Source organism: Suricata suricatta, chromosome 9, assembly GCF_006229205.1.
Source record: "Suricata suricatta isolate VVHF042 chromosome 9, meerkat_22Aug2017_6uvM2_HiC, whole genome shotgun sequence".
In the NCBI taxonomy this organism is placed as follows: domain Eukaryota; kingdom Metazoa; phylum Chordata; class Mammalia; order Carnivora; family Herpestidae; genus Suricata; species Suricata suricatta.
In genome coordinates, this window is record NC_043708.1 from 3,735,307 (window position 1) to 3,746,041 (window position 10,735).

The 10,735-nt window shown below is 54.0% G+C and overlaps 1 protein-coding gene across 1 annotated transcript in view; it reads right to left on the reverse strand.

Annotated features, from left to right (window-relative positions):
* Positions 1-9,088: 9,088 nt before the first annotated feature.
* Positions 9,089-10,735, reverse strand: part of DLK1 (delta like non-canonical Notch ligand 1) — a 28,241-nt gene continuing 26,594 nt past the window's right edge. Inside the window, exon 7 of the mRNA XM_029950866.1 lies at positions 9,089-10,057. Within this exon, the coding sequence (XP_029806726.1) occupies positions 9,310-10,057 (748 nt within the window). The 3' untranslated portion in view covers positions 9,089-9,309. The remainder of the gene's footprint in view (positions 10,058-10,735) is intronic.

Below are 10,735 nucleotides of genomic sequence, written 5' to 3' on the forward strand. Positions count from 1 at the left end.
AGGCTTTCTCTAAGAGCCTGTTGCATGCCTTTCGCTTTGCAGTCTTTGCCTTTCTTGTATTTATTCTCGGCCCTTTGGGGTACGTGCATCTCTGCATGATCAGATGGGACCAGGGGCTTTTTATGGTTTTCAGAATAGAAAATAGGGCAAGAGCTTACCAGCCCCCTCCACCCCAAATAACAGCAGCTTACACACAGTCAGTGTGTTTTTTCAGAGAAAGTGATTCACTCAATTTTTTTCTGAACCATAATTAAACTGCATGGCCAAAAAAAAAAATGCAATGGGGAAACAAAAAATACATTGACTAGTTTAATGCAACATTTGCCTTTTTAAAAAATTTTTCAAAAAATGTTAATGTTTTATTTATTTTTTAGAGGGAGGGAGAGACAGCATGAGCAGGGGAGGGTCAGAGAGAGAAAGAGACAGAATCTGAAGCAGCTCCAGGCTCTGAGCTAGCTGTCAGCACAGAGCCCGATGCAGGGCTTGAACCTACAAACTGTGAGATTGTGACCTGAGCCACCCAGGCAACCCTAAAAACTTTTTTTAATGTTTATTCATTTTTTGAGAGATGGAGACAGCACAAGTGGAGTAGGGAGACCAGAATCAGAACTAGGCTCCAGGCTCTGAGCTGTCAGCCCAGAGCCTGATGCGGGCCTCTAACCCACGAACCGTGAGATCATGAACTGAGCTGAAGTCAGACACTTAACTGACTGAGCCATCCAGGCACCCCAACATTTGCCTTTTTTTAAAGTTTGCTTATTTATTTATTCTGAGAGAGAGACAGAGAAAGTGAGCAGGGGAAGGGCAGAGAGAGAGGGAGAGAGAGAATCCCAAGCAGACTCTGTTAGCACAGAGCTCGATGCAGGTCTTGAACCCATGAACCATGAGATCATGACCTGAGCCAAGATCAAGAGTTGGATGCTTATTGGGGCGCCTGGATGGCTTAGTCAGTTAGACATTCTACTTCGGCTCAGGTCATGATCTCATGGTTCATGGGTTCGAGCCCCATGGTGGGCTCTGTGCTGACAGCTCAGAGCCTGGAGCCTGCTTCAGATTCTGTGTCTACCCCCACCCCTCTGTGCTCTGTCTCTCTCTGTCTTTCAAAAATAAATATATATTTTAAAAAACTTTTTTTTTAAAAAGTTGGATGCTTAACCGACTTGAGCCACCCGGATGCCCCAGCTTTTGCCTTATTGTGGTGGTCTGGAACCAAGCGCACGATGTCTCTGAGGTATGTCTGTATATCCAAAGAAATAAAATCATTGCACAATTATTTACGATAGTGAAAACATGGAAAGAACAGATGTATCTACCGACAGATGAATAAAGAAAATGTTATACATGCGCGTGCACACACGCACACACACAAATACACTCACAGTGGAATCTTATTCAGCCATAAAAAAGAAGGAAGTCGTTTGTGAAAACATAGGTGAATCTCGAGAGCATTGGACTAAGTGCAACAAGAAAAAGATAAACACTGTGTGATCTCACGACATGTGGAAAATAAAGAGGTGGAAGTCACAGAACCAGGGAGCAGATGGTGATATGGGGGGGTGGGGGGGGAATCGGGGAGGTGCTGGTCAAAGGGTACGAACTTCCCATGCTGAGGTGGGTAGGTCCGGGGAGCTCAGGGACGGCACGCTGAATACGGGTAAGGATACCGTGTTGCACCTTTGTTTTGTTTTGTTAATTTTTAATTTATTTTTGAAAGACAGACTGAGACAGAGTGAGCAGGGGAGGGTCAGAGAGAGAGGAAAAATACAGAATCCGAAGACCCGCTACAAGCTCTGAGCTGTCAGCACAGAGGCCTACCCGGGGCTCGAACCCACAGACTGTGAGATCATGACCTGAGCAGAAGTCGGACGCTTAACCGACTGAGCCACCCAGGCGCCCCTGGAGAGTAGATCTTAAGTGTATCGCCACAACTCAACAAAATGGTCATTAGGGGAAGTGAAGGCGGTGCTAACTAACCTCATCGTGGCAATGACTTTGCAATGTATACACGCATCGGATCATCACATTGCACGTCAGCTGCAGCTCAGCAGAGCTGGGGCATGAAACACTCCACAGCGCGCTGCTATAGAATGTTCTTTTGTTTCTGGTCCTTTGGTCCCCGCCCCATCACCCGAGCCCAGGATTTCTCCCCGAGGGCGCGGTCAGCATTTGGGACCAAATAGTTCTTGGTCTCAGGGCCGCCTCGTCTCTGTAGGCTGGTTAGCATCCCCGGTGGCCACCCATTAGATACCAGTAACACCCGTCCAGTTTCGACAATGAGAAAAAGGCCCCAAAACACTGTCAAACGTCTCCTGAGGGGCGAAGTTGTCCTCGGGTGTGAACTTTGACCTAGTTCATCTTTTGTCTCTGTCTCTGAATTTGGAAGCAAGGAGATGAGGCTGAGGGCTGGCTTCCCACCACGCTGACATTCCTGTGGGCCCGGTCCGTCCCCTGTTCGGGCAGCCAGTGCCCTGCATTTGCTCTGTGCCCGACACGCTGTTTTAATTCCCGCGGCTTTCTGTTGTAATAATACCCGGCTGTGTGACCGGCCCTTCATGGGTTCTTCTTTGGGTTTTCTTAGCTCTTCACTATTTTCAAATCGACTTTAGGACCGTAGCGTCTAGCGATCTAATACTAATAAGTAGCATTAAACTTATCCATTAATTTTGGGGACTAATTAGCATCTTTATAACATCGGGGTCTTGAATCCTTTGGATACGCAGGCTTCCGTCTCTGTAGGGTATGTGTGCTGTCTTGCCAACTTCCGTGTCACCTTCAGCTCATTCTCTTGAGTTTTATGGCAGACGTTAATAATCAAGGGGCATCTGGGTGACTCAGTTAAGCATCCAACTCTTGACCTCAGGGTTGTGAGTTCAAGCTCTGCCTTGAGCTCTGTGCTGGGTGTGAAGCCTACTTTAAAAAAAAAAAATCAAGGGACGCTTGGGGGGCTCAGTTGGTTAAGCATCTGACCGGCTCAGGTCATGATCTCACCGTTTGGGTTTGAGCCCCACATTGGGCTCTGTGCTGACAGCTCAGAGCCTGGGGCCTGCTTCAGATTCTGCGTCTCCTTCTCTCTCTCTGCCCCTCCTCCACACTCTCTCTCTCTCTCTCTCTCTCTCTCTCTCTCAAAAGTAAATAAATATTAAAAATTTTTAAAAACCATTTAATCCACTTTCTAATAGGCATACCTCATTGGGTTTTTTTGGTTTTTCTTGTCTAGTTCATTGGCTAGAAGTTCTAGAACATTAGTGGTAAGAATTGCTGTCCTTACCGATTTGCTGCAACTGTGTTGTGTCCCCCCCAGCCCCCAGCAGAGCCCCTGTGTTGAAGCTTAAGTCCCCAGTGTGATGACATCTGCAGTTGGAGCCTTTGGGAGGTAACTAAGGTCACGAGGGTCCTCAGGATGGGATTAGTGTCCTTGTAAGAAGAGACCAGAGAGGTTGCGCTCTCTCTCCGCCATGTGAGGACGCAGCAAGAAGGCAGCCATGTGCAAGCCAGGAAGAGGGCCTGCGCCAGCACCCAACCGCCCCGGAACAGATAAGCATCTGTTGTGTGAGCCAAAGGTCTATGGGGTTTTGCTCCGGTTGTCCGAGCCGACCGAGGCGCTGCTCCTTTGCAGACGAGGAAGTGAAAATGAAGGCAATCGATGGCTTGAGGACAGAGCCACACGGAAACCAGAGCCCGTTACTGCTGCATGATGTGCAGCCTGACCTGCCCTCGACTTTTTTTTTTAAGATTTTTTTTTAATGTTTTATTTATTTTTGATACAGAGAGAGATAGAGCATGAGAGGGGGAGGGGCAGAGAGAGAAGGAGACACAGAACCGGAAGCAGGCTCCAGGCTCTGAGCTAGCTGTCAGCACAGAGCCTGACATGGGGCTCAAACCCACGAACGTGAGATCTGACCTGAGCCGAAGCCGGAGGCTTAACCGACTGAGCCACCCAGGCGCCCCTGCCCTCACTTTAATAACCAGTAGGATGGATACTGCATGTTGGTGAAGATAGACATTCTTTGTGACATTAAGGATATATGTACTTTTTCCTAGTTTGCTTAGATTTTAAAAAAATCAGGAATGTATTTTATCCAATTCCTTTTGGCATTGATTTCTTTGAATTGGTATTATATCTGTGTGTGTGTGTGTTTAGCTAGTTTTTGGACTGAAATCTTGTCCATAGTTACAACCACACCCGGGGCCAAACACGCTTCAAACCAGGGCTCAGTACTTCCGGGTCAGCTGGGAGTCCCCGACCCACCGACCCACCCTGGGGCTGGGTCTTCACCCCCTCCCTCCTGCGAACTACTGAGGGTCCTGGGTGGGAAACGCGGGGCGAATGCTTTCTTCTTCAGCAGGGGGAGAGCGTGGCTGAAGGCAAGAAAGCCCCGGGGCCTGACGTCCGGAGCAGGGCGGGACCCGCAGCCGGGGCCCCAGACCCATGGCTTGTGAGGGCACCCAGCGCCCACCTGGGCCTGCCCTGCCAGCTGCTCCGTGCCGGGGGCCCGGCCCCTCCCCATTCCCCGTCCCGCTGCGCCCCCTCCTCACGGCCCGCAGGAAGTCGCGAGCCCCCTGCTGCCCACAAGCAGCTCTGGGGGCCTCCCTGCACTTGGAGTTCACGGGGCGTCTTCCTCGGCGGGCTCCGCCCCTGGGGCACTGCACAGGGACCCCTTGCACCCACAGGCCCTCCGGCCGCATGTTGCCCACGCTCACCCCACCACCACTTCTGGGCCTACTCAATTCTTGGGCCCTCGGCACGCCTCACCCCTGCAGCACCCAGTTCCCGGCCCAGACTCCCTTGTTCAGCCTCCCTCTGGGATCTTCTGTCTGGGTTTCTTCGCCAGGTCGCCCCGCTGACCCCGGTGTGGCTAACGGGATCCGCGGTGGTTCCGTGCCTCCCGGCCCCCCCCCCCGCCCCCCCGGGGGTCGCTGCCTGTGAGTACATTTTCTAACAGTAAATTACATTTGCTTTCCCGGAAAATGTTCTCCTCGGTCCTGATTTTTTAAAAAACATTTGCCTGTTTTTGATTTGTTATTTTATTGAGGACTGTTGTCTCTCTGAGAGAGGACAGTGACTTTCCTTTCATTACCTTCAGCAGGTTTTAGCGTTTGGGGTTCTCCTGACTTTGAAAAAGACCTGAAAAGTCTTCTTATTCTCTTTTCCATCTCGCTCCAGAACCCTGTCTCTGCCTGGGCGCCTCCTGTTCGGTCAAAGGGTCGAATATTCTAGATCTGGAGGAAGGTTAACAGCTTCTCCCAGATGGTAGGTCTATTCCCGCTGACCACATTTGGTTAATAACTATTTTCATGGGAAATTCATCCCTTTCTTAGAAGTTTCTACATTTGCGGGGCACCTGGGTGGCCCAGTTGGTTAAGCGTCTGGCTTCGGCTCAGGTCATGATCTCACAGATTGTGGGTTCAAGCCCCACGTCAGGCTCTGTGCTGACAGCAGCTCGGAGCCTGGAGCCTGCTTTGGATACTGAATCTCCCTCTCTCTCTGACCCTCCCCTGCTCACACTGTCTCTCTCTGTCTCTCAAAAATAAATTAAAAACATAAAAAAATAAAAAAAAGAGAAGTTTCTACATTTGTTACTTCAACCTTTTCCTCTTATTTTCTTTCTTATAGTTTTCAGAACGGCATCATCTCTGAGGCTGTGGCCCCTCTCTGTCCCCCTTATGTGTCCCTGGCCTTGACGGGGTCCCCACACACCAGCTGAGCACAGAGCAGCACAGAGTGGAGGAGGGGGAGCTCGGACACCCGGGTCCTGGCTGGATAGCTAAGTGGGCGGTGGCAGTGGCTTCTGCCAGGAGGACAGCCCTGGGTTGCGAAGGAGTGGGGAAGGGGCCCCACCCCAGGGCCACCTCCTGTGACCGAAGTTCATGTGTCCAGGGGGAGGGGTCCGGCCGGCCCCTCTCGAGTGGGTGGTCAGGCACGTGAATCGTCAGGCACGACTCAGGGACTCAGAGGGGCATCTCTGCTGAGCTGGGGGTGCAAACCCGTGACCCGGGCCAGGCCTGGAACAGAGACATGTCCCTCCCAGTGCATGTGGGGCCCAAGTCAGGAATATACACGGGGCTCCTAGGCCGACGTGCCAACGTCTAGAAGCTCCGAGGCCCCTCAGTATCCAACAGAATGTTCTACTCCCTCACCTGGGTGAGTCCCACCTTTGCTGAGCTCTAGAAGGACCAGGACAGGGTGGCATTCTCAAACCCCTGGCAACTCTGGGCCGGGGCCTGGTGCATATGGGAGCGAGGGCCTGGCGCGCTCACGCACTGACCCCTGGCCCCTCGGCCCCTCTCCCTGGAGCTCTGGCTCCAGTCACACCACCCACAAACAGCCACTGTCAGAAACAGGCGCAGGGGAGAGGCCTGTGCAGGCCCTCGGGGTGGGGCCGACCGGGCAGGAAATTCCCAGGCTCCAAGCACCCGGAGTGTATCTGGAAGGGGCTGGACGGGCACGTCTCTTAGCCTGTAGGTCTCCTCGCCACGTGGGAAGCGCTGGATAGGGCCAGCGCAGTGCCCTCCGAAGTCTGGGCCTCTGACTCCCCCTTGCCAGGGGCTAAGGCCACCAGCGGGCAGGGACTGCGGGAGCCGGACGCACAAGAAATCAAAGAAACACGCCAGTAGCCCTTAGTTTTGTTTATTTTTCAATAAACAAAATTTTTTGCTCGTCTGGGATAATAAAACGGAAAAGCTAAAAAGAGCGTCATCGACATTTTTGAAATTTCTCTTTTAGTTACAGAGAGACGGTGACGCCTCCTCCTCTCTCTGCATTTTGGGACCGAATCGGTGATCGCGTCTCTGACAGCTGTCTTTGAGCTTGTCCGTTCCTTGCGTAAACTACACACTACTCCAAACACAGCCGAGGCGTGCTTGGGCAGCCAAGGGTCCGCACACTCTCAGCAGAATCTGGTTACCCCATAGAGGATGGAAGGCACCACTTCTGCATGACGTGAAGACCGTGTCGGGGCTGCGGACACTGTTCTGATCTCGCGGGATGGGCGCGAGTGGGCGCTGTGGAATTTGGGCGGGACGGCCTCGTCGTGTGCTGGTCTTAGTTTGTCTCGTGGGAAGGTAAGATGGTCAGGCTGTCAAGGAGGCGTCCGCTCAGGACGCTCCGCTCCCACGGCGTCTCTTCCTGCACTGCCGGGCTTGCGGGGAACCCCGGGGTGCCCGCGCCCCCCCAGACTGCCCCGTGTCCAGCTCCCCGAACACGGCCTTGCACGCAGCAGGGGTCCGAAATGCTTCCTGATCGAATGCGTGGTGGATGAGTGGGTGAATCAGTGATTTGCTGGTCGAGGACAGTGGGACACCCTCCCTTGACCCCGGGCCAGGGCGAGGGGGGGTGGGACCAGGCTGCGCTCGACAGCATCGAGATGGAAAGAGTGGACCAAGAGAAGTGGGTTGCTTTGGCCAATCTCGGAATTTCGTGTTTGGGGAAACTGAACAGTTAGCAGACTCGGTCAAGGTCTTACGCGAGAGAGGCCAGGCGGGGTGCCAGACGCCCACCTGGCACAGGCCAACGGTTCGTATTTTTTGTCTTTTTTAGTTTTTTAATCTCTCACAACGAACTCAGAATGGGATGAGGTGATGAGCGAATGACGTGGGGTTGGAGGGAAGTGGGGTGAGGGCTGTCGGAGTCTGGAGGTGGGAGGGGGTGGCGGGGGCTCGGGGCCATGACGAAGGATTTGGGACAGTGGTCGCGGCTGACAGTGATGTCGCTGGCTGTGATGACGGTGGCGCATGTCCACGTGCGTGCGGTGATCTGAATGGCCAAGAACAAGGTGATGATGACTTGGAAGTAAATACTTGGAGCTAGGCAAACGCGGCAGGTAATACGCAATAAAGCTAAGAGTATAGCTTCCTGTCCAAATAATTTAAGAAGCAAAATATTTCTCACTGGTACCCAAGGGCTGTTTGGCTGTCCAACCCTAGAGCTGGAAAGTCAAACAGAGCTCTGTCCCATTTCTTTCTGTTTTTGCAAAAAAAATAGACACTCTTTTAAAAAAAAAAGTCAAATTTATAATTCAGAAGCTGGCTAGGTCTTTCAAGATCTGAGTTATTAACTCAGCAACACAAATTAAATCCATAGCTGTGTAGACAAGGTCAGGTACCTTTGACCACAGAACTAGAAAAAACGCCCCCCAAGCGTCAATTTCCACGAAACTCTGTGAAAACCTTGGTGAGGGCGGTGTTGCTGCTCAGATTTGCCAGGGGCACTTGCGGTTTAAGGTGCATTTAAATTTCAAGGGACCATCTAATCTACAGGGTAGGAGGCAGGTAAGGTGCTGGGCTTGGGAGGGCGGGGGGGCTGCCCAAGTGGCAACTCCAGACTGCATTTTGTGACTCAAAGCGGGGGCCAATCATTTCCAGATGGAAAGCGGACCAGGAGGCCCCCCTCCGCTCTCCCCCCCCCGCCCCCCACTTCAAGAAAGGCAGCTGCGATCAATCTCAGTGCATCAAGTTTGCATCCAGGATAGGCCAAAGCCTATGGGTCCTGGGATGGGACTTCAGTCTCCATCAGATCCTAATTTCTACGGCCAGGAACCGGTTTGGCTCATCTCCCCTCGTTCCTAATTCAGAGTTCTAGAGCCAGAGAGAATCTGGATGGTCACTGCATTCAAGCCCCTCCCTAGATTGGGGCAGAAGGTGGGCCCGGGGCGGGGACCGGAGGCTCGCCAAGGATCACACAGCGAGTTAGTGGCAGGGCTGGGACGGGGTCCTGGCCCCGTCCCTCGCCCCCAGCAGTCAACCCGGGGCTCGCTCGCTCTCTCTCTCTCTGTCTGTCTGACACACGACCGAGGCACTCCGCAAAATCTCAAATCAATCCGAAATATCTAAGGGTTGCGGTTGTTGGACTTGATGTGAGTGCACGTTGGATGTGGCGTGTGAACATTAACGAACGGACGAGATTTTTGCCTTTGTCACAGTGGGTGGTCATGCACGACACTCGAGTGGTTTCACGAGGACGGGGGCCGAGTCCCCCCCCGGAGAGGGGCGTCGGCGCCCCGTCCTGGTACTGTTGCCTTGTTTTTTTTTGGTCTTTTTTGATTTTATGTTAAGTTTAGAGTTTAGAATAACATACTTAATTTCTATTTACTCGTTTAAAGATGAAACTCGTGTTATTATTTTCGATCATGCATTAAGAGAGAGAAAGAGGGTCGATTTGTCACACGGCAACACAAAGGTAATATATGGAAGCGTAGCGTTCACCAGATTCGACACAGAGTACAGCAAACTCCACCACAAAGAGGAGGACAGACCGCAGATAGTGAGCTGTGCGGGGGCCCGAGAGCACAGGGGGGCCGGTGGGGACGCTGCTTAGATGTCTTCTTCGCCCGCCTCCTTGCTGAAGGTGGCCATGCCGATCTTCTCCGGGAGGGTGATGTTGACGGCCAGGTCCTCGCCGCTGTTGTAACGCAGGAGAAGTTTCCTCTTCTTGCACAGCGTGCGGTTGTAGCGCAGGTTGGACACCCAGGTCTCGCACTTGTTGAGGAAGAGGATGCCCACCGTGCCCAGCACCACCAGACTGGTCAGCACACCCAGGACCGCGAAGCAGATGGCCTGGCCCCCGGAAAGGAGGGGAGCGCTCTTGTTGAGTTTCTTCATAGATACCTTCAGGACGCCGTGCTCCGGCTGCGAGACCGGCAGCGCGTGCACCCCGGGGGCGAGGCGGTGGGTCAGCCCGTACCCGCTGGGCAGACGGGTGACATGCAGGGGGCCCAGCGCGCGCTTCCGGCCGCAGGTAGGGCCCGTGAACTCGGGTTTGCACAGACACCCGTGCCTCACCTGGCCGTGCTGCAGGCAGGTGCCCCCGTTGAGACACGGGAAGGCGGCGCAGTTGCCCACGGGACGGCTGCAGGTCTTGTCCATGAAGCCGGCGGGGCAGCGGCAGCGGAAGTCGCCCCCAATTTCGGTGCAGACGCCCTGGTTCTCGCACGGGTTGGGGATGCAGCTGTTGGTCATGGTCTCGCAGAAGTTGCCTGAGAAGCCAGGGGGGCACAGGCAGGAGGCATAGGAGGCCCAGCCCTCATCGTCCACGCAGGTGCCTCCGTGCTGGCAGGGGGACCTGCGACACAACAGGGGGACACGGTAAAGGGCCCTCGGGGGCTGGGCTAGGACGGTGGTGCCCAGGGAGGCGCCGGGCGCCCTGTCAGGCTGTCCCAGGGCGGACACGCACGCACGCACGCCCTCCTGAACCGACGCCCGTCTCCTCTCCCACCTCTTAAGCCATCTCTCCGACCAGAGGCCTGGTGGTTAGTCACTGGTGGACGGGCGGGGAAACTGAGGCTGAGAGAGGCAAAGTTAGTGATGACCCAGGGGCAGAGGGAGCCCCCTCCTTTGGCTCCATCCCCTGGGGCCGCTGGGCAGAGCAGGGCCTAGCTCCCCCTCTCCCTTCACCCCTCACCACACTGTCCCCCCCCTTATTGTTACTCATATTGTTGTTTTCTGCAGACAGAGCCTGCGGCCTATTGTACCGGAAACCCTCAGGGACACTCAGAGTGAAAGAGCCCCTGGGCGGCCTCCGCGGTCCAGCGGCTGTTTAACCGTGGTCCATTCACCCAAGTGCGGCTCACAGACCCAAACTGTGCTCAAAGCTGAGCACGGAGCGGTTAACCTAAGTGCTTTTAAACGAGCAGAGACCCTTTGTCGTCTGATAAATGCCAGAGCCCAGGGAAGAAAGGGGCTCAAAGCACAAGAAATCCGCGTTGCCGCTTCAGGGGGTGAGGGCTGCCTAGGGGCCGGG